The sequence below is a fragment of the Oncorhynchus mykiss genome, chromosome 15, assembly GCF_057628025.1.
Source record: "Oncorhynchus mykiss isolate SJ-2025 chromosome 15, ASM5762802v1, whole genome shotgun sequence".
Lineage (NCBI taxonomy): Eukaryota > Metazoa > Chordata > Actinopteri > Salmoniformes > Salmonidae > Oncorhynchus > Oncorhynchus mykiss.
The window spans coordinates 24,343,823-24,368,198 of NC_143036.1; the positions used below are offsets into that span (position 1 = coordinate 24,343,823).

General features: G+C 42.1%; 1 protein-coding gene across 2 annotated transcripts in view; it reads left to right on the forward strand.

The window, feature by feature from the left end:
* c15h8orf34 (chromosome 15 C8orf34 homolog) overlaps positions 1 to 24,376 on the forward strand; it is a 169,808-nt gene that overhangs the window by 87,089 nt on the left and 58,343 nt on the right. For both annotated transcript variants that reach the window (XM_036944104.2, XM_090199666.1), the window contains exon 7: positions 8,141 to 8,307. In XM_036944104.2, the coding sequence (XP_036799999.1) occupies positions 8,141 to 8,307 (167 nt within the window). The remainder of the gene's footprint in view (positions 1 to 8,140; positions 8,308 to 24,376) is intronic.

The following is a 24,376-nucleotide window of genomic DNA, read 5'->3' on the forward strand; positions in this document are numbered from 1 at the left end:
TCTCTCTCGTTCTCTCTTCCGGTCTCTGCCCCCGCCTCTCTCTCTCTCTCTCTCTGTAGCCTCACCTCCTCTATGTTGTGTTGTGATTTTAATTACTCTTTTCCTCAGTTCAAGTCTGTTAATAATTATCCAAGCCTATTCACTTCCTGGTAATCAACAGAGGAAAGTGTGAGTGTCTACCTCTCTACTTTAATGGCCCTGTTGGTTTCTATACGCCGAGTCCCAAATGGCAGGACTCCCTATGAACCCTGGTCAAAAGTCGTGCACTATATAGGGAATAGGGTGCCATTTGGGATACAGCCTATTCTCAAACGATCGTGGAATAGCTGCCAGGTGGAAGCCATGTTGAGAGGTACTTAAGTGTGAGGACACTGTGTACAGGGTAGAGAAGCTGCACCTGCCTACAGATACACACAGCCTCGGAGATACAGAATCCAATCATAATAAAATAAAAATGTTATTGGTCGCGTATACATATTTGCAGATGTTTTTGCAGGTGCAGCTAAATGCTTGTATTTCTAGCTCCTACCGTGCAGTAATACCTAGCAATACAGAACAATACACACAAATCCAAAGTAATGAAATGGAGAAATTTCACAACGAGCAATGCATATATACACAAAAGGAACACCTTCCTAATATATTTTGCGCTCAGAATAGTTTCAATTTGTCGGGGCATGGACTCTACAAGGTGTCGAATGTGTTACACAGAGATGCTGGCCAATGTTGACTCCAATGCTTCCCACAGTTGTGTCAAGTTGGCTGGTAGTGGATCTCTGCTCATTCCATCTCATCCCTCCGATGCTCAATTGGATTGAGATCTGGTGACTGGGCAGGCCAGTACAATCCTAGCCTTGTGGCATGGGGCATTATCATGCTGAAAAAAATCTAATTGTAGATGGATACATTGCTGCCATGAAGGGATGCACCTTATTGGCAATAATGATCAGATATCCTGTGGCATTCAAACATTGCTCCACTTTTATTCAGGGGCCCAATGTGTGTCATGAAAACACACCCCACACCATCACCACAATCAGCCTGCAATGTATTTTACATTTTTTTATTTTAAGGGGTGGATGAGCTTTAATATTGGGGAATGATTTATACATATAAACATTCATACAGTTGAAGTCGGAAGTTGACATACACCTTAGCCAAATACATTTAAACTCCGTTTTTCACAATTCCTGACATTTAAACCTAGTAGAAATTCATTGTCTTAGGTCAGTTAGGATCACCACTTTATTTTAAGAATGTGAAATGTCAGAATAATAGTAGAGTGATTTTATTTCAGCTTTCATTTCTTTCATCACATTCCCAGTGGGTCAGAAGTTTACATACACTCAATTAGTGTTTGGTAGCATTGCCTTTAAATAGTTTAACTTGGGTCAAACATTTCGGTTAGCCTTCCACAAGCTTCCCACAACAAGTTTGGAGAATTTTGGCCCATTCCTCCTGACAGAGCTGGTGTAACTGAGTCAGGTTTGTAGGCCTCCTTGCTCGCACACACTTTTTCAGTTCTGCCCACAAATTCTCTATAGGATTGAGGTCAGGGCTTTGTGATGGCCAAAACCATAAGCAAATAGTGATGACTAAAGAGTTAATCAGGGTGATTTTTCCACAAATAGACAGGTATTGCCTTTCCATGGTAGGAAGATCTTATTTATTTTTGCCTTCTATTAAACTTTCTATTAAAATTTATTGGAGTGAGATCATTTCTATATTTCGGGATTTGTATACCGAGTATGTCCATATCCCCATCAGACCATTTTATTGGTAAACTACACGGTAATGTAAAGTTACATTTTTTAGTGATCCAATATGTAATATGGTACAGTTATCAGTGGTTTGGTTTTAATCCAGAGAGGTTAGCAAAAGTATCTAGATCCTCTATGAGGCTGTGGGGGGATTATAATTGTGGTTTTAAAAGAAAACATGAATCATCAGCGTAAAATGACACCTTTGTTTTTAAGCCATGGATATTTTTATTTAAAAATATATATATATTATTTATTTATTTTTTGAATTTTACCCCCTTTTCTCCCCAATTTCGTGGTATCCAATTGTTAGTAGCTACTATCTCGTCTCATCGCTACAACTCCCGTACGTGCTCGGGAGAGACAAAGGTTGAAAGTCAAGCGTCCTCCGATACACAACCCAACCAAGCCGCGCTGCTTCTTAACACAGCACGCACCAAACCGGAAGCCAGCCGCACCAATGTGTCGGAGGAAACACTGTGCACCTGGCAACCTTGGTTAGCGCGCACTGCGCCCGGCCCGCCACAGGAGTCGCTGGTGCGCGATGAGACAAGGATATCCCTACAGGCCAAGCCCTCCCTAACCCGGACGACGCTATGCCAATTGTGCGTCGCCCCCCCCCTCCGACCTCCCGGGCGCGGCCGGTTACGACAGAGCTTGGGCACGAACCCAGAGTCTCTGGTGGCACAGCTGGCGCTGCAGTACAGCGCCCTTAACCACTGCGCCACCCGGGAGACCAAGCCACGGATTTCTAATCCCTTAATACAGTCTTATTGTTGTATCTAATTTGAATTAGATAACAATAATAAATAGATATGCCGATAGTGGACAACCTTGTTTTACTCCTCTTGACAGTTTAAAACTTTCTGAGATGTAACCATTATTTAATATTTTACACCTAGGGTTACTATACATAACTTTAACCCATTTTATAAGAGATTCTCCAAAATTGAAATATTCAAGGCATTTATATATAAACTCCAGTCGTACTTTATCAAAAGCCTTTTCAAAACCAGGCCTGGTTTCCCCAATATTTCATAGTATTCTATTGTTTCCAGTACTTGTCTTATATTATCTCCAATGTATCATCCATGTAAAAAACCTGTCTGATGAGGATGAATAATATCTGACAATACCTTTTTAAATTCTATGCGCCAAGCATTTAGCTAGAGTTTTTGCATCACAACACTGAAGTGTAAGAGGCCTCCAATTTTTTAAATGGACTGGATCTTTATATATACCACTTGGGTCCTGTTTCAGTAATAATGATATCAGACCTTCTTGTTTCGTGTCCGATAATCTACCGTTTATATAGGAGTGGTTAAAACATGCTAATAATGGTCCTCTGAGTATATCAAAAAAAGTTTAGTATACAGTACTTCCACTGGTATGCCATCCAGCCCTGGAGTTTTCACAGCCTTAAAGGCTTTAATTGCATCAAGAAGTTCCTCCTCTGTAATTTGACCTTCACATGAGTCTTTCTGTACAGATGTTAATTTCACATTATTAATAGGGAAAAAATCCATACAATTAGATTCGGTTAAACAAAACACATACTCAAAGTACTTTACTTCCTCTTTCAAAATATAATTTGGTGAATCATGCGTGACTCCATAATTTGTAACAAGTTTTTTTTGGTAGCATTTCAATGTTGAAGATTGAAAAATAATTCGGTGCATTTTTCCCCATATTCCATCCTGTTCGCTTTATTTTTTATAATATATTGCACTGGATCTTTCTTGTATAAGTTCCTCCATTTCTTTTTGTTTTTCCTCTAACTTATTCTGTGCCTCCAAGGTATAGTTGTTATTGCAATCTAACTGTGCTGTTGGTCCTTCAATTTCCTTTGTTAATATGGACTCTTTTGATCTAAATTGCTTTTGTTTTATAGATGAATACTGAATTGCATGGCCTCTAAAGGCACATTTTAAAAGTGTCTTATACAATAAGGGGATCTGCTGTACCTATGTTATGTTGGGAAAAGTCAGTTATAAATGCTTCTGTCCTAGTTATAAACAAGTTCTCATCCAATATCCTCTCCCACATGGAAATTCTGTAAGAGTAATATAAATGTCATATGTGATGATCCGACCGCATTCTGTCCCCTATCAACCCAATTTTTTTACTTTTGGTGCCAGAGAGAATGACATAAACAGTAATCAAGACGACTGGCTTGATTAAGCCTCCGTCGTGTATTTCTCACTAGGTCAGGGTATTTAAGCCTCCATATATCCACTAACATTCATGATTTCCTTAAGTGCCTGAGGGTGATAGTTTGTAGTGTGATTTCCTTTACGGTCCATAGAGGTATTTAAAACCGTATTAAAATCCCCCACCATAATAATAGTCTAGTGTTGCTTGTAGAGTTGATACATTCTCATATGTATATATATTCAAAGAAGCTTGGATCACCATTATTTGGACCATATAGGTTAATAAGCCTTATCTGTTTATTGTCCAATAACACATTTAAAATAATCCCTCTACCTTGATGATCTGTTTGGACAATTTGCACATTTGGATCAAAATGACTGAACATGCCCCCATGTGGGGGATCAGCTTGGCAGAGTTGTTGTTGCCTACCATCACCACCTGGGGGTGGTCCATCAGGAAGTCCAGGACCCAGTTGCACAGGGCCGACCCAGGGCCTCGATCTTAGTGCTGAGCTTGGATTGCACTATGGTGTTGAAGGCTGAGCTGTAGTCCATAAACAGCATTCTTACATAGGTATTCCTCTTGCCCAGGTGGGATAGGGCAGTGTGCAGTGCGATGGGGATTGCGTCATCCATAGATCTGTTGGGCGGTATGCAAATTGTTGTGGGTCTAGGGTGTGGGTTAAGATTTTTTCATCTTTGATTGCATTACGGAGGTCATAGCTGGTCTGTTTGTACACGTCGGTGTTCCCAGTCACCTTGCTCTGGTTAAATGCAGTGGTTCTTGCTTTCAGTTTTGCATGAATGCTGCCATCTATCTACAGTTTTTGTTTTTGATAAGTTCAAATCATCACAGTGGGAACAATATTCCCTATGCACTTCCTGATGAACTCAGTCACAGAGTCAGTGTGTACGTGGATACTATTCTCAGACACAACCCGGAACATTTCCCAGTCTGCGTGATCAAAACAATCTTGAAGCGTAGATTCTGATTGGTCAGACCCACGTTAAACAGTCCTTACCACAGCTAATTCCTGTTTCTGCCTATAGGAGCGGAGGAGAAAATTGGTTTTATTTGGAGGGCCTTGTAATTGTCCCAGAAGGGGGAATAGCAATGATCCAGAGTGTACGATGCGCAAGTAGTACATGTGTTAATAACATTTCGGAAGCGTTTTTCCTCAGATGTATTTTAAGTACCCAGCTGCAATAAATGTGGCCTCATAACATATGGTTTCCAGTTTGCACAATGTCCAGTGTAGTTATTTAAGAATCTGTCGTGGTGTCGGTTTTGGAGGGAAAATACACAGCAGTGATAATGACCAGAGAAAATTCTCTCAGGAGGTAATGCGGTCGGCATTTGATGGTGAGGTATTCTAGATCAGGAGAACATTACCACAATCACACCATTGGTAGTTAATCATGAAACATACACTTTTATTTTTCCCCAGAGAGTTCTTTCATCATGTCTGTGTGATGGACAGGGACAATATATCCAGAGAGAGCCATGATTCTGTAAAACAGAGTATGTTACAGTCCCTGATGTCTTGCTGGAAGGAGATCTTCGCCCTGAGCCTGTCTACTTTATTGTCCAGGGACTGAACGTTAGTGAGTAATATACTCTGAAGCGGTGGACGGTATGCACGCCTCCTGAGTCTGACTAGGAGAGCTCACTTCTTCTTCCTTTTCTCCGGCGTCTTCGTTTTGGTGCATCCCCCGGGATGAATGGAACTGCCTCGGGGAGTTCAAACAAAGGATCCAATTCAGGGAAGTCTAATTTCTGGTCGAAATGCTGGTAAGTGGCCTCCAATCTAATATCCAAACTCATTTTTGGGGCTGTAGGTAATAATTTGAGAATCGTTCCGAGCAAATAATGTAAGAAATAACACACACACACACACACACAAAATATATTGCAAAACTGTCTAGGAGCTAGAAAGATGTTGTTGATAGGGGTGAATCTATAGCTTTCTAACAGGGAAAAAACAATTTCCATAGAGTGTATCGCATCTTACTAAGTAGAACCAAAAGGAAGGCCTGGGGCTTTCCTGGGTGTGCAAACTTAACAGGAAAAACTCTTTGCTGTGGCTATAATAACATATCCAATGTTCTAACTTCTCTTCCTGTCTATACGGTGTGAAGAAAAAGATGAGGAGTAAATGATTGAAGCAGATTAACACAAGCCCTAACCATACAAACAAAGATACTGATAACTAAACCAAGAGTTATCATTGGTGTCGTTTCCAAAGGGAGCAAATTAAGCATAGTGGGCAGGACAGTCAAGGAGGTGGGCAGAGCATATTTCCGTTTGGTAATACCGACTCTGTGAATTGCACTCCTTCTAAACAACACCATTTTTTTTTACAACTTTTAGAAAGGGTCAAGTCTACAAAATCTGTTCGTAACAGATTATAGTTTTAGGAACAGAAAACCATATTGAGATTGTTTCATCAATGAGAACATTTTCAACGAGCTCCATCTTCACTTTCCACCACCGGACTTCCTTTCACCACCATATTTGGTGGTGAGGGGAGGTTCTAAATGGATGCTTTAGATTCATACACCCTGTGTCATGTCTGGGTTTCTCCTTTTGTCTGTGATATCAAATCCAATTGGATTTGTCACATGCGCCGAATACAACGCTTACTTATAAGCCCTTAACCAACAATGCAGTTTTAAGAAAAATAAGTGTTGAAATAAAAACAACTAATAATTAAAGAGCAGCAGTAAAATAACAGTAGTGAGGCTATATACAGGGGGTACTGGTACAGATTCAGTGTGTGGGGGTACAGGTTAGTTGAGGTAATTGAGGTAATATCTACAGTACATGTAGGTAGAGTTAATGTGACAATGCATAGATAATAACAGAGTAGCAGCAGCGTAAAAGAGGGGGTTGGGGGACAATGCAATTAGTCTGGGTAGCCATTTGATTAGCTGTTTGGGAGTCTTATGACTTGGGGGTAGAAGCTGTTAAGAAGCCTTTTGGACCTAGACTTGGCGCTCCGGTACCGCTTGCCATGCGGTAGCAGAGAGAACAGTCTATCACTAGGGTGGCTGGAGTCTTTGAATTTTTTAGGGCCTTCCTCTGACACTGGTATAGAGGTCCTGGATGGCAGGAAGCTTGGCCCCAGTGAAGTACTGGACCGTACGCACTACCCTTTGTAGTGCCTTGCGATCGGAGGCAGAGCAGTTGCCGTACCAGATAGTTATGCAAACAGTATGCTCTTGTTAGTGCATCTGTAGAACTTTCTGAGGATCTGAGGACCCATGCCAAATCATTTCAGTCTCCTGAGGGGGAATAGGCTTTGTCGTGCCCTCTTCACGACTGTCTTGGTGGGTTTGAACCATGATAGTTTGTTGCTGATGTGGACACCAAGGAACTTGAAGCTCTCAACCTCCTCCACTACAGCCACATCGAGGTGAATGGGGGTGTGCTCGGTCCTCCTTTTCCTGTAATCCACAATCATCTCCTTTGTCTTGATCACATTGAGGGAGAGGTTGTTGTCCTGGCACCACACGGCCAGGACTCTGACCTCCTTTCTATAGGCTTTCTCGTCGTTGTCGGTGATCAGGCCTACCACTGTTGTGTCGTCTGCAAACTTAATGATGGTGTTAGAGTCGTGCCTGGCCATGCAGTCATGGGTGAACCGGGAGTACAGGAGAGGACTGAGCATACACCCGAGGGGCCACAGTGTTGAGGATCAGTGTGGCAGATGTTATCTACCCTTACCAACTGAGGGCGGCCCATCAGGAAGTCCAGGATCCAGTTGCAGAGGGAGGTGTTTAGTCCCATGATTCTTAGCTTAGTGATGAGCTTTGAGGGCACTATGGTGTTGAACGCCATGCTGTAGTCAATAAATAGCATTCTCACATAGGTGTTCCTTTTGTCCAGGTGGGAAAGGGCAGAGTGGAGTGCAATAGAGATTGCATCATCTGTGGATCTGTTGGGGCAGTATGCAAATTGGAGTGGGTCTACAGTTTCTGGGATAATAGTGTTGATGTGAGCCATGACCAGCCTTTCAGAGCAATTCCTGACTACAAATTAGAGTGCTACGGGTCAGTAGTCATTTAGGCAGGTTACCTTAGTGTTCTTGAGCACAGGGACTATGGTGGTCTGCTTGAAACATGTTGGTATTACAGACTCAGTCAGGGGCAGGTTGCAAACCCCGCCCCTTCCCATTCTAACCTCTCCTCTTCCTGTTGTAACCCCTCCCCTTCCTCTTTCTCCAGTGTGAAGATGGAGGGGAAGAGTAAAGGGTTGAAGCAGCAGCAGCAGCACCACAAGAAGCTCCTGGCGGCCATGTTGTCCCAGGATTCCTTTGACTCCGCCCATAGCTCCGCCCCCTCACTCACCGAGGAGGAAATAGAGGATGAGGATGATGCCATGGAACTGTTGGGTAAGATCAGAAAAATGTGCTTACACATTCACAAATTCACACACACACACACACACACACACACACACACACACACACACACACACACACACACACACACACACACACACAGGCATTCACGTACAGGGGTCGATGGGTTCACATCTTCTGCTCTTCAAGCCCCATTTTCCCACTAACAACTACTAAACAAAACCAGACTGAATACTGATTCACATTTCAAATATGCCAGTGAAGATAATGACTCTATTTTCATGGAGGGTCATTGAGTTCTGACTTTAAGATGTTGCTCGCGTCTTCATTACGGCTGAACTAGACTACCAAGTTCCACAACAACAACCACCTCCAGATATGCTGAATATGGAAAACACATTCATAAACACTGAACGGAATTTCCTTCCTTTGTGAATAAGAAACACTTACATGACAGTCAGGTTCTAGACAACAGATGATCGCAAATGGTCTCTCTCTATAATCTAAGAGGCAAGACAAATTGTGTACAGTAAATGTAGGATAACCATGAATAACAGATACATGATAATCCACAGCCAAACTAGATGAAACAAAAGTAATTATACACGCACACACACAACCACACACATTCCCATGCTGTAGTGTAGCTGTAACAGTATAACTTTAGTCCGTCCCCTCGCCCATACCCGGGCTCGAACCAGGGACCCTCTGCACACATCAACAACAGTCACCCACGAAGCATCGATACCCATCGCTCCACAAAAGCCGCTGCCCTTGCAGAGCAAGGGGAACCACTACTTCAAGGTCTCAGAGCGAGTGACGTCACCGATTGAAACGCTATTTAGCGCGCACCACCGCTAACTAGCTAGCCGTTTCACATCCGTTACATAGCTACTCCATGGTAGTACAGAATGGTTTAGAAGTGTCTTGCTGTGTTCTTCACAGTGCTTACAGCCTCCTGTTATCTGGCCAAGTAAAACTCAACTCCACAATGTACTGTGCTTTTTTCTGTGTAATTGCTATTCTCAGTAATTGCGTGCCAAATCCATAGTTTTTGATAAACTTTGCGATGTCGCAGCTCAACTCCGTTGATGTGAAGTACACTGTGGGGTTGAGATTTATTTAGCTGCCTGTTATCATGCCCTCTCCCACACACTGAGCACCAGTGTGCGTATGTGTGTGTGTTGGTCAAGAAATGTGTGATTCAACCATTCATAACAATTTAGGCTGTAATTCATAACGGCAATGAATGAGTGAACAAACAAACACTATATTCCTTTATATTTTTTGTTTGAGGGTGTTTTTTGATTCCCAGAAGTTTCTTGTGTGACTTGAGGTGCTTTTCCTGGATTACACAGTGAGGGGGGTGTCTGTTCTTTCTGCTCCTGTCACCTTGTCTGACCAGACACTGAGGTATCTTGTCTCATGTCAAATTCAATTTGTTTTCTTTCTTGTAAAGGTAGTGTTCTCTGTTATCAAAGCTCTCTCTCTCCCTCCCGCTCTCTCTTTCTCCCGCTCTCTCTCTCTCCTGCTCTCTCCTGCATTATAATCCTTACCTCCAGCGATAGGTAGGTAGGTAGAATAAAGTACAAAGGGGATTATCCCTGGGCTCTGGCTCTGTTGTAATGAAAGGCCTCATTCTTTTGATACACCATTCATGCTAAGGGAGAAACACACACCCACAGAGGGAAATAGCTGACTCATAGCCTTACAAAATGCTACTTTAAATCCCACAGATTACCTGCTGTTTTCTATTTCTTTCTGTCTTTTCCAACACCTATTGCTCTGCAGTATATGTTCAAATACAGATCAGCCAAAGTAATGCTTTAGCGTAGCATGACTTTCTGTAACGCAGGTAGACCGACTTGTTGTACTGAACAGAACAGACCACATCCTTTCTGCTCATTCCGGTCTGAGTGTCTTGCATGGCCACTCCCTCTCCCCAGATGGGGAAGCAGGAGTCCAATTACACAGTAGTTGACCATCTCTATCCCCTTTCCCCCTCTTATTCTCTCTCCCCTTAGTCTCTTCTGTAGTTAGTGACAGATAATCAATGTCCTCCCCCACTTCAGAAGGCTGTGTCATCTGCAGAGCACAGCACATCCAGAGTGCTCATTTGTAAAGTGGTGTCTGGATGAGCTGAAGTAGACTAATTATTCATATGTGTTTAATGTTTTCCCTGTTCGAGAAGGAGAGGACTCTGTTGGTCGTTTCACACTATATAAACCACATTTAATCAAAGGGGCATTTTGTGAGTTGATTATATGAAATGACCCTGCTTTGTCTTATCTCTGATTGATCATAATTCTGATAGCTGTGTGTCTGACTCTTAACAGCTATAGCTGACAGTCTAGTCCACAGATAGCAGATATTCAGAGGGGATGATGCAATGAGGTCATTTGTGATTCTGTGTGAAGGCTTGGCCTAATATAGTGAAGGGTTTTGCCTGGTACAGCCCATTGAGACTGGGCTGGTCCTGGTAGAGAGAGAGGGAGAGAGGTCTATCAGTCTTACTTAATGGCCTTCCAGACTACAGAAATACAGAGATGGTAAGGAGAGAAGAGAGATGCCCAGTGGTTGGTGACAATATGACTGTCCTATTGTCTTAATTAAGCTGACAAAAACAGGGGATTGCAATTATAGTGGACATCATGCGATCTGAACTTGACTTCAGATAAGCCACACTGTTTTGATTAGGACTCAGGAAGTTGTGATGGAGATAATATTCAACAGAGTGGCTGCGGTTCCAGATTTTCTGGAACCTGACTTGCTGTGGCTAATGATAGAGATTTCTCTGCATGTGCAGAATTTACTTTTATGTAGCTGCTGCCCACTCTGCTGCCCACTCTGCTGCCTTACGTAGCTTCTGCTCAGTGCTCCGCTGCTGCTGCCCATTTCTTGACCCTCGGAGGGAAACTTGATGTCACACACTAAAGCCGTATTTTTTTTTTTGTTTTACAGTCGAAGCTAAAGACATAGTCGACATGTTCGAACTGTGCATTCCTTGCCTCAAGCGCGATTGAATGTTATTTTTTCAGGAGGGGCGTTCGGCTACATGCAGCTGTCATGTTGATGTTGTGCACAAACAACATGATCGGCATGTTGGTACAAACGTTGTCGCCTGTTGTAACAGTATTGCAAAGGCTGTCTTGCGATTTCATGTTCTTCTTAGCTGCTGAGTTACATGCAGCTATTTAGGCCAGCATATCAAACACAAGCAAGACAGACACTACAGTCAAAATAGCGGTTTAATATTATTTTCTCATCATCATTGCAAACATTGACTCGTTCTTTTTACATCTACTTTCACTATGATATGAAGATGATCAATTACAAATAGTACGCTGTCTAAAGCGGTAGTTGACAAAGATGTAAGGACAGCGCACCGCTGTATACAGCTCGGCTGCCCAGAGGTGGAACAGCTGGGTATGCTTCTTGTGCTGCAGTTGCATGATCATTGAGAAGCGGTAATAGCGGTTCGTCGGGCCTGCATGAGGTTAAAACGCAGACAGTTTTTGGAGTGTTACGTGCTGCTATCTAGGCAGCATTTCAAACACAAGCAAGACACAGACATGCAGTCTAATTAGCCAATTAATGTTATTGTTTCATCATCGTTGCAAGCATCGGCTAAGCAGGAGGCAGACAGGCAGTCAGAGTATTAGTGTTCTTTTTTCAGGAACACTGGCTAGTGGCTACGACATGGCAGCAACTATACAGATTAGCCTACATCATCACACAAAACCTGGATGTGTAGGGACTGCGTCCTGCTTATGCAAGTGCAATATTCGTTATAACAGACAGGGGTTGTTTTTTGGAATGTTCATTTAAAATCGCTGCGCGGTTTTTATTTTAGCTGTCCCTACACAGGCAGAGACGGGCTACGTCATCATGGTTGAGAAGAGGGTGAGTAGAGAGAAAAACATGAAGGGAGCAGGTGTGTGAGCAGTAGCTACGCAGTGTGCAAAAAATAACGCAAGCGCAGAATGTGATTCGGATCCTTAGGTTCGAGAAAGAGATTTCTGGAAGGATGCGGTGAAAACTCTGTATTCACAGCCACGGCCTGTATTCGAAGGTTGCATCCCAAAAGACACCCTTTTCCTTATAGGTTCCTGGTCAAAGGTTGTGCACTATATAGGGAATAGGGTGCCATTTGAGATGCACACAAAGTTGTATCGATCCAGGAATGTAGTTTGTAGATCATTCATTGTTACAACAATCTGTGAGTGAACAAACTAGAAAAGTGTATGTTTGAGTCACTGTGTATATGAGGTTACACAGACCTCTAGTGGCCACAGATGGGAGCCAGTGACTGGCACTGAATTCTCCTGTGAACCATGGGGTGTATTCACTAGGGCATACCGTAGCAAAGCGTTGCGCAACGAAGAGTAAAAAAGCATTTCTTATTGGACTGCAGATGGTACCTCCCCGTTTTCCTCTGTTTTTGTCCGCTTTGTACGTACTGAACATGACCCTGGTGTTTATTGTTGTTCTCTATGGTTCAGACTGGGCCACTGGTGTCTCTCTCTCCCACTCGTTGAGCTTCTGCCAGACTCCACCATCTGTGTGTAGCAGAGGGTTACCAACTTAACACACACACAGCATGCCAAACTAACCAGGTGCAATGATGACTCTGCCACTTTCTGTAGACATGTGTTGTCACTGTTCTTGTTTTGACCAAACCAAACCACCATATTGTAACAAAGCACTGAGAGCTGGCATGGGGTACTGCATGCCTAGCCAGGAGTGTCTTTGTTATTCTATGACTCCAGTTGCTCACACAACTGTGATACTAAGTCAAGCCAGGAATAGGGCTTTTACGGTAAACGTATTACTGCCACACCAGCCACACCAGAGTCATGCTGGCAGTCAAATTCCACGTGATCGCTTAGTCACGTTAATTAGGCTTCTCCAAGCTCTGATCCTGCTGATGGTCAACTTGCTAACTGCCTGGTACTCAGCACTCTACTGTCCCTCCAATATATCTGACATCAATGCAAATGTAATAAAAAATCTTATCAAACACTTCATGAGAGTCTATGAGCTCATGTTGCGCAATATTTCTATAAGTTATGTAATTGCGTGAGAAAACAGAGTAATGGCCTCTATTAAAAAGAGGAGGTTCCCATCAGCTTTTTATAGTCTAGGCCTACTATATTTATTTTGCAACATTAATAATATTGAGCACATTGCTTATATTTACAACAGGAGTATAGCCTACCTAGCTGGCATGAAAATGAACCATAGGAAAACGTCCTCCATTCGCTATTTAAGTGCATAGATGACATGCATTTTCCCCATACGGGTACATGATAATGGTTCATTCTGAATCAAAACAAATTTCACACATATATTATTCAGGATATGTAAATACGAGATTAAATCAAGAATAGTCTGATGGGTGACAATATTAGCCTATCACTTGTGAATGATGACCAGCTTGAATGCAGTAAGGCAAATCATAGTCACACACCTCATATAGCCTAGCCCATAGGCATATACAGTGCCGTGAAAAAGTATTTGCCCCCTTCCTGATTTCTTGTTTTTTGGCACATTTGTCACATTTAAATGTTTCAGATCATCAACAAATGTAAATATTACACAAAGATAACCCAAGTAAACACAACATGCAGTCTTTAAGTGATGATTTTATTTATTTAGGGAAAAAAGCTATCTGAACCTTCATGGCCCTATGTGACAAAGTAATTGCCCCCTAAACCTAATAACTGGTTGTGCCACCCTCAGCAGCAACAACTGCAATCAAGCATTTGCGATAACTGGCAATGAGTCTTTCACATTGCTGTGGGGGAATTTTGGCCCACTCTTCTTTGCAGAATTGTTTTAATTCAGCCACATCGGAGGGTTTTCGAGCATGAACCACCTTTTTAAGGTCATGCCACAGCATCTCAATCCGATTCAAGTACGGACTTTGACTAGGCCACTCCAAACCTTAATTTTGTTTTTTTAAGCCATTCAGAGGTGGACTTGCTGGTGTGTTTTGGATCATTGTCCTGCTGCAGAACCCAAGTGCGCTTCAGCTTGAGGTCACGAACTGATGGCCGGACATTCTGCTTCAGGATTTTTTGGTAGAGAGCAGAATTCATGGCTCCATCAATCACAGCAAGTCGCCCAGGTCCTGAAGCAGCAAAGGAGCCCCAGACCATCACACTACCACCACCATATTTGACTATTGGTATGATGTTCTTTTACGCCAGATGTAACGGGATGCACACCTTCCAAAAAGTTCAAGATGTTTTTTTTTTGTCAAAAGTGAGACAAGCCTTTATGTTCTTTTTGGTCAGCAGTGGTTTTCACCTTGGAACTCTGCCATTGAAACCATTTCCCCCCAGTCTCTTTCTTATGGTTGAGTCATGAACACTGACCTTAACTGAGGCCTGCAGTTCTTTAGATGTTGTTGTGGGTTCTTTTGTGACCTCTTGGATGAGTCGTCGCTGCGCTCTTGGGGTAATTTTGGTAGGCCGGCCACTCATGGGAAGGTTCACCACTGTTCCAAATTTTCTCCATTTGTGGATAATGGCTCTAACCGTGGTTTGCCGGAGTCCCAAAGCTTTAGAAATGGCTTTGTAACCCTTTCCAGACTGATAGGTGTCAATTACTTTGTTTCTCAACTGTTCCTGAATTTCTTTGGATCGCAGCATGATGTCTTGCTTTTTGAGATATTTTGGCCTACTTCACGTTGTCAGACAGGTTCTATTTAAGTGATTTCTTGATTCATCAGGTCTGGCAGTAATCAGGCCTGGGTGTGGCTTGTGAAATTGAATTCAGCTTTCCAAAAAATGTGATTAACCACAGTAAATTCATGATTTAACAAGGGGGAGCAATTACAGTGCCTTGCGAAAGTATTCGGCCCCCTTGAACTTTCCGACCTTTTGCCACATTTCAGGCTTCAAACATAAAGATATAAAACTGTATTTTTTTGTGAAGAATCAACAACAATTGGGACACAATCATGAAGTGGAACGACATTTATTGGATATTTCAAACTTTTTTAACAAATCAAAAACTGAAAAATTGGGCGTGCAAAATTATTCAGCCCCTTTACTTTTAGTGCAGCAAACTCTCTCCAGAAGTTCAGTGAGGATCTCTGAATGATCCAATGTTGACCTAAATGACTAATGATGATAAATACAATCCACCTGTGTGTAATCAAGTCTCAGTATAAATGCACCTGCACTGTGATAGTCTCAGAGGTCCGTTAAAAGCGCAGAGAGCATCATGAAGAACAAGGAACACACCAGGCAGGTCTGAGATACTGTTGTGAAGAAGTTTAAAGCCGGATTTGGATACAAAAAGATTTCCCAAGCTTTAAACATCCCAAGGAGCACTGTGCAAGCGATAATATTGAAATGGAAGGAGTATCAGACCACTGCAAATCTACCAAGACCTGGCCGTCCCTCTAAACTTTCAGCTCATACAAGGAGAAGACTGATCAGAGATTCAGCCAAGAGGCCCATGATCACTCTGGATGAACTGCAGAGATCTACAGCTGAGGTGGGAGACTCTGTCCATAGGACAACAATCAGTCGTATATTGCACAAATCTGGCCTTTATGGAAGAGTGGCAAGAAGAAAGCCATTTCTTAAAGATATCCATAAAAAGTGTGGTTTAAAGTTTGCCACAAGACACCTGGGAGACACACCAAACATGTGGAAGAAGGTGCTCTGGTCAGATGAAACCAAAATTGAACTTTTTGGCAACAATGCAAAACGTTATGTTTGGCGTAAAAGCAACACAGCTCATCACCCTGAACACACCATCCCCACTGTCAAACATGGTGATGGCAGCATCATGGTTTGGGCCTGCTTTTCTTCAGCAGGGACAGCGAAGAATGTTAAAATTGATGGGAAGATGGATGGAGCCAAATACAGGACCATTCTGGAAGAAAACCTGATGGAGTCTGCAAAAGACCTGAGACTGGGACGGAGATTTGTCTTCCAATAAGACAATGATCCAAAACATAAAGCAAAATCTACAATGGAATGGTTCAAAAATAAACATATCCAGGTGTTAGAATGGCCAAGTCAAAGTCCAGACCTGAATCCAATCGAGAATCTGTGGAAAGAACTGAAAACTGCTGTTCACAAATGCTCTCCATCCAACCTCACTGAGCTCGAGCTGTTTTGCAAGGAGGAATGGGAAAAAATTTCAGTCTCTCGATGTGCAAAACTGATAGAGACATACCCCAAGCGACTTACAGCTGTAATCGCAGCAAAAGGTGGCGCTACAAAGTATTAACTTAAGGGGGCTGAATAATTTTGCACGCCCAATTTTTCAGTTTTTGATTTGTTAAAAATATCCAATAAATGTTGTTCCACTTCATGATTGTGTCCCACTTGTTGTTGATTCTTCACAAAAAAATACAGTTTTATATCTTTATGTTTGAAGCCTGAAATGTGGCAAAAGGTCGCAAAGTTCAAGGGGGCCGAATACTTTCGCAAGGCACTGTACTTTGTCATATAGGCCATGAAGGTTCGGATAGCTTTTTTCCCTTCATAAATAAAATGATCACTTAAAAACTGCATTTTGTGTTTACTTGGGTTATCTTTGTGTAATATTTACATTTGCTTGATGATCTGAAACATTTAAATGTGACAAATGTGACAAAAAAAAGAAATCAGGAAGGGGGCAAATACTTTTTCACAGCCCTGTATGTTTTGATAGAGTTTGTATCCCAACTAAAGTGGCCAAATAACTTCTTAAAATGAAGCACACAGCATAACTGGCATACATACACAGCACATACGTTTCACATTTGGGGAAGATCATTGTCACCATAACAATGCATCATTATAATAGAAACATGACATGCATAATTGCATTTGTGTTCACTTTTGAGAATGGTGTTTTCCAGCTAATGGAACATTCCTGCTTATAGCCTACTGCCATGTGCCCATTTCCTCTGCTTATAACGTGAAGAAATAGGCCAATAGTTTATCAATATTTCAAGCTAAAAGTTCTGATCTGTTATGTGAGCCACATTTGTGATGCTAGTGGTTGTGTTCATTTGAGATCTATCCCATCCCACAACCTTCCCAGACTGTGTTTGGAATATTTATTTCTCGCACAGAATAGAATAGGTCAACTTGTACTATGGGGGATAGTAGATTGACATAGACTTTTGCTGTTCGTTAGGCCTACTCATCTTGTTGGCTGATGAAAAGTAAATGTGGACAGTTCTTACAATATCTTGAATATACGCCTCGGAATTGGATGAGGACGCACACAGTTGTGTCCTCAAAGTGTCTGTCTTCACTTGTAGCCTGTGAGAAAGACCCGATCATGTGACGGAGAGCCATTTGAGTGAGAGGTGCTTTGGAGCATGCAGATGGGAGAAGGGAATTATAATGATTATATTCAGCCCAAGGGCACAACAGACACTGTCCGCAAATGGCACGGATTTGTTCAGGAAGCATTATGACCACACAAAGGGGATGCCGCAGGGAAATTCGAGGCATTATCAAGCGCTTGTCAAATTGATGAAGACTGATGATGAAGTGTGTACAGCCTGCGCTAAAAACAATGCATAGTTCATGCCTTTCATGCAACTTTTTTCAAATTATAATTGTAGTCGCCTCATGCAGCCTTAGAATGTATTAAAATTCTAAACATTATAGCCCAATATTTGTATCACAACTAAAGTTCTATAAATAACTCTAAATGAAGCATATAGGAGGACCTGTTTCTTTGCTAACCGCTCAACAGAGAATAGACGTGTTTGCTCTCTCCCTCAAATTGTTTGTAGATAATATATTTCCTATTTTATTCAGCTATGTTCAATTGTATTCTTCATGTTATAAAATAATATAAAATAATGCAACGGAATTGTAAGCAAATCTTGTCTGCTAAATGAACTAGTGTAGCACACAGCCATACGGCATAGCCACATCAGGACCTAACATAAGGACAACTCAGAGTATAATATTCTGTTCTTCTGAAATATACTTTATTTCTTCATATCATGTTTCTTTAGACCGGTCTAAAATAAAACATGGATTTATTGTGATGGTGTAGACTGTATTAAATGGATTTATTAGACTTTTAAAATGTAGATGTTCCAAAGGTCTGCATCAATGTGTTTATGTTCATTTACGGTCAATTACAATGAGACTGACAGTGATTTGCTTGACAATCACTGGCTGCCGAAATGTCATGACTGCCACAGCCCTTCCCAGGAATTATCATATTCTGTGACAAGCCCACTCCAGGTGTACATACACACACACACACACACACACACACACACATACACACACACACACACACACACACACACACACACACACACACACACACACACACACACACACACACACACACACACACACACACACACACACACACACACACACACACCCACACATATCTTATCACAGCAGGGGCAAACCAACTCTCTGACCAAAATGGCTGACCTTTATCTCGTCATAAGAATGTTCATGTCAGTTGTAGTATTCTAATTCCTAATTCTATGGCAACGACCTCCAGGGAGAATATAGTATTTTATACAACCTTTTTATTGCGGCGGTGGGTGGCCCTGCGGGGGAGGGTAGTATGCCAGTAGTGTGTGCATGTGTATATCAGACCTAGGTTCAAATGCATGTGGTTTTGTGTATTTTTTATTCAAATACTTTTTTCTGTGCATTTGAGTATTTTCAAATACACAGCCCAAAACAAGTACTTTTATTTGATTATTTGAATGGTTATTTGTAAAAGCCAAATAGTCAACCAAACTGTCTCTGTGTCTGTCTTGTCTGTCTGTCTGTGTTTTCCACCATTAGAGGTAAGTGTGTTATAGACTGTTATAGACAGTGACAAATACTGGGGACTCAGAGGCTAGTTCATCACATTCATTTCTATGACATCACATTCAAGTATATGTCCTTATGCCTAGTGTTAAACTGCAGCACAATCCACACTGGAAAGTAATGTGACACAGGCTTAATGAACCACTGGAAAGTAATGTGACACAGGCTTTATGAACCACTGGAAAGTAATGTGACACAGGCTTAATGAACCACTGGAAAGTAATGTGACACAGGCTTAATGAACCACTGGAAAGTAATGTGACACAGGCTTAATGAACCACTGGAAAGTAATGTGACACAGGCTTTATGAAACACTGGAAAGTAATGTGACACAGGCTTTATGAACCACTGGAAAGTAAAGTGACACAGGCTTTATGAACCACTGGAAAGTAATGTGACACAGGCTTTACTCTCTAGGGGATTCAGGAGGACAGCAGGAGATTGAAATTGCATAATTTAACTGGTCAATAGTTTTTTTTGTCACCCTGGGTGAACATAACTCATAGAGAATACATATCACATGTGGCATTCCACAAGGGTTCGATTTTGGGTCCGGTACTGTTCAGTTTATATACTGTATGTTACCCCTTGGCAGCGTTATCAGAAAGCATAGCATTGATTTTCACTGCTTCATAGACGATACACAACTTTACATTTCTGAGGATTTTAGCTCCATAGATACATTATTGTACTTTATTAGTGATTTAAATACTTGGTTGGATCACAACTTCCTCCAGCTAAATCAAGACAAGACCAAGGTACTTATTGTTGGAGCCAAAGCACAGAGAGAGAATCTGTCCGCACATTTTAATTCACGGCAATAAAGATAAAACACCAGGTAAAAAACCTAGGTTTTATTTTAGAATCTGAACTCCATTTCGAATCACACATTAGGAATGTGACCAATATATATTTTTACCAGCTGATGAACATTACCAAGGTGTGGCCATTTCTCTCTCAGGCTGATACAGAGAGACTCATCCATGCTTTTATTATAAGTAGGCTTGATTACTGTAATGCTCTCCTGTCTGGTCTACCCAAGAAAGCCATTGGTCAACTGCAAAACATACAGAATTCTGCAGCACGGGTACTGACCAAGACCAGAAGGAGAGCACATATTACACCGGTTTTAATGTCTCTGCACTGGCTGCCTGTGAGTTTTAGAATACATTTTAAGATTCTTCTATTGGTTTTTAAATCAATCCACGATTGTGCTCCCCAATACATGTCAGACATGCTTTTAAGTTATGTACCCAGTAGGTCCCTCAGGTCTTCTGGCACTGGCCTTTTAACTATCCCAAAGTCAAGGACCAAGAGGCATGGAGAGACAGGCTTTAGTTACTATGCCCCTGGAATAGCCTTCTAGAGAACCTGAGGGGGCAGAAACTGTGGACATATTTCAAAGAGAACTTAAAACACACCTTTTTAGTCATTCAGTTTGTATTGTTATTCTTTTGCTTTGCGAGTTCAAACCCCCGAGCTGACAAGGTACAAATCTGTCGTTCTGCCCCTGAACAGGCAGTTAACCCACTGTTCCCAGGCCGTCATTGAAAATAAGAATTTGTTCTTAACTGACTTGCCTGGTTAAATAAAGGTAAAATAAAAAATAAAACATTTTTGTTTTTTATCCTCTTATGTTTGTTTTGTTGTTTTTGTAGTTTGTTGGTGTGTTTCTTCGTCGTCATTAAAGGAACATGTATTCATATCACGCTGCGCCTTGGTCTCCTCCATTCACCGAACGTGACAGACCAAGCAAAAGGACCAAGCAGCGTGATATGAATACATGTTCCTTTAACGACGAAGAAGAAGCACATAAACAAACTACAAAAACAACAAAACGAAGGTGACGCTTAATATAGTGCTGACACAGGCAACTAACACAGACAATAACCCACAAAATACCCAAAGAAGATGGCTGCCTAAATATGGTTTCCAATCAGAGACAACGATAAACAGCTGCCTCTAATTGAGAATCTAGGCAACCATAGACATACATAAACACCTAGATAGTATACACCCCCATAAACATACAAAACCTCTAGACAGTACAAAAACACATACATCACCCATGTCACACCCTGACCTAAGCAAAATAATAAAGAAAACAAAGAATACGTGTGTGTGTGTGTGTGTGTGTGTGCGCGTGAGAGAGAAAATCTGGTCCAATTGCAGAGCTTCAGAGCCCAGCCCCAATATCAGTATATCTCTTTGTTCTATTCTGTATTTAGAATAGAGAGAGAGAGAGCGCGCGGGAGAGAATGAGAGCTAGAGCGGGAGAGGGGGAAAGAAAGAGAGTGCCAGGGCTGGCAGACACCTCACCCTGCTCTGAACTTCCTGACGCCAGTCCTCCCCCTCTCCTCCTCTCCTTCCTTGCCCTGACAACCAGAGACACAACAGTTGCCCCGGCAACAGCGCAAACAAACAACTGAGCCGTATCATCAGGGAGCGTTGTTTGTTAAAAGACACACGAGGAGAAGAGAAGGGCATGTTAGTAGTGTGAATTACAGAGGTACTAAATCACATAAGATCAAGTCATGTACAGGGGGTGGAAACGGCTGGCAGGGTGACAGCTTCTCTGACTAAAGCCTCTGATACTATATAGTTTGATGGGAGAAAGAGTCCCCAGTTAGAAAAGAAGTGTTGCCATTATGAGGCCCTGTAAAATAATACATGTGCAGATGGATGGGTTGGTTGAAGGGTGAATTGCAGTGGTATTACTGGAGGCAACTACAACACTGATGGGCAAGTTCAGTGTTACAATGTTATCTGTTGGGATAAAATCGGACACTCACTGGTCTCAGAGTTTACGGATAGAAGGGGTTGGTCTTGGAATGACAGATTATATGAATGGACATATACTGTAATATTATGGCTAAACACCGATAGTTTATTTAAATAGAGAAGTTTTAGGATAAAGGACCTTTATGCTTGTGCCTAGAATGATCTGTCTGAAGAGTGTTCTTGACTAAATACCTGAAAAGACCCATAGACAATAAATACATCTGTTTTTTATCTATGAAAATGCCTTTGTTCATCTTACAGTATCTTTGCCAGCAACATTGTGCATTGTGTATTCTTTGTTCTTCTCGTGATAAAAATCCACCATGTCATTCTCAGGTGTTTTTATAGGAGAAAGGGTGGCCCCTGTTAGCGTCTAAATGAAGATGCATCTGACAAACAGTGAGTTACAGACTTTATGAGGTCATTACTGCGTAATCAGAGTGTTTGTGTTGTCTTTCGTATCTATGTGTTTATCACCAACAGGTTGCCAACTCCCCATCACCTCTTCAGGTGTGTATGAATGAGGACTATGGCGGGGGGGGGGGGGGGGGGGGGATTTCAACTCCAACTACCTCATTACTTGACAATGTAACCCACAAAATCTGGTAACCCCACCCAGACATTGTTATCTCTGGGCTGTAGATCACCATATCTGCCCAGAAACCTTCTCTGTTGTTCTCCTTTAGTGACTGGGCCGGGGCTAGTGTCACAAATATATTTTTTAACATTTTAAATGGAACCTTTATTTAACTAGTCAAGTCAGTTACGAACAAATTCTTATTTACAATGACGGCCTACCCCGGTCAAACCCGGACGACGCTGGGCCAATTGTGCGCCGCCCTATGGGACTCCCAATCACGGCCTGATGTGATACAGCCTGGAATCGACCCAGGGACTGTAGTGACGCCTCTAGCACTAAGATGCAGTGCCTTAGACCGCTGCGCCTCTCGGGAGCCCAAAGCGTCTAGGAGTAGGCGTGCTGATCAATTTAGCCTTTTAGATCACAGTGAAGAAGAATACATGGTCAGGGAGGGACTGATCCTACATCAGCACTCCTATTCTGAGACACTTTATGGATACTGGCCCAGGTCTCTAACATTGATGTCTTAATACTGTATTCTTATCATATTGCATCAACAGTTACTTATATGAACTCTAGATGGCAGTATTGAGCCTGGGAGACGGTTGTTGTTCCCTGTCTCCAGTCTTTCTCTCAGAGAGAAGGATTACAGTTTAAGAGCTTGAGTTGAATGAGTTGACAGAACAGTGTTGTGGAGTTCTGACAAGACTTTCACAGGCTCTGATCTTGCATTCTCTCTCTCTCCATCTGATTCTTTTAGTTTGTTCTCTTTCTTGTAAAGGCAGTGTTCTCTGATATCTAAAGCCCTCTCTCTCTCTCTCTCTCTCTTTCTCTCTCTCTCTCTCTCTCTCTCTCTCTCTCTCTCTCTCTCTCTCTCGCTCTCGCTCTCGCTCTCGCTCTCGCTCTCTCTCTCTGTGTGTCTGTCTGAGATACTGCATGAGGTTGGGATCTGACAGACAGACTTTGAGGGGAATGACAGGCACTGGGAAAGAAACGGCAATTGAAAGCTGAGTTGTAATTATGAAATGTAAGTTGGAATATTGCTTTTATTACAAAGCTAAACAAATGCCTCTCTGGCCCGTTCTGGGAGATCTAACCGCAGAGTCAATGCTTTGTGTTTAATACTTCATGAATCACAAATGCTTGAGCTGACTGTGTGAGGGGCAGGGAGAGTGTGGGGTCTCTCTTTCTCTCCCTCACTCTCTCCCCCTCTCTCTTTCAACCCCCCCTCTCTTTCACAATTCAAATCATTCTCTCTCTGTGTGGTGTGTGTGTGTGTGTGTGTGTGTGTCTGCTACCACTCTCTGTGATATCTATCATTACAGAGATATTGTTAATTACAGCGCAGCGGATAGGAGAGACAGGAGAGCCACAGTCTATTTTATAATGACACAAGACTAGAGCCTGCTGTTATAGGCTATATCCCAAATGGCACTTTGTTCCCTACGTAGTGCACTACTTTTGACCAGGACCCTATGGGTGCACTATATAGGTAATGGGGTGCCATTTGGGATGCATCCCATTGTGACCTCCCAGACACAGAGCCACAGCATCACAGCATCACAGGCACAGCTAGGACATATGAAGGACTGGAAATTAGTCAATTAGTTCACTCATATGTGAATCAATAAACTCGTAGTCTTGGATCTGGTGTGCGTGAGAAAGGGTGTGTGCGTGCCAGTGGGTTTGTGTCTCTCTCTGTATCTCTGTCTCTGTGTGTGGGGGAGAGAGTTAGATGATTGCACACTATACATCTGTCAACACATCATCTCAGAAAGTGTAGGTTAGGTTATTTGTGAGATGAATATACTAATTATGACTTCAGTTCTTGATTTAGAACAGAGAGAGGAGAGAGTCAGTCAGTCTCCGTCTAAATGACATTATAACATGGAAACTTGATGGGGGAACAGACACACAC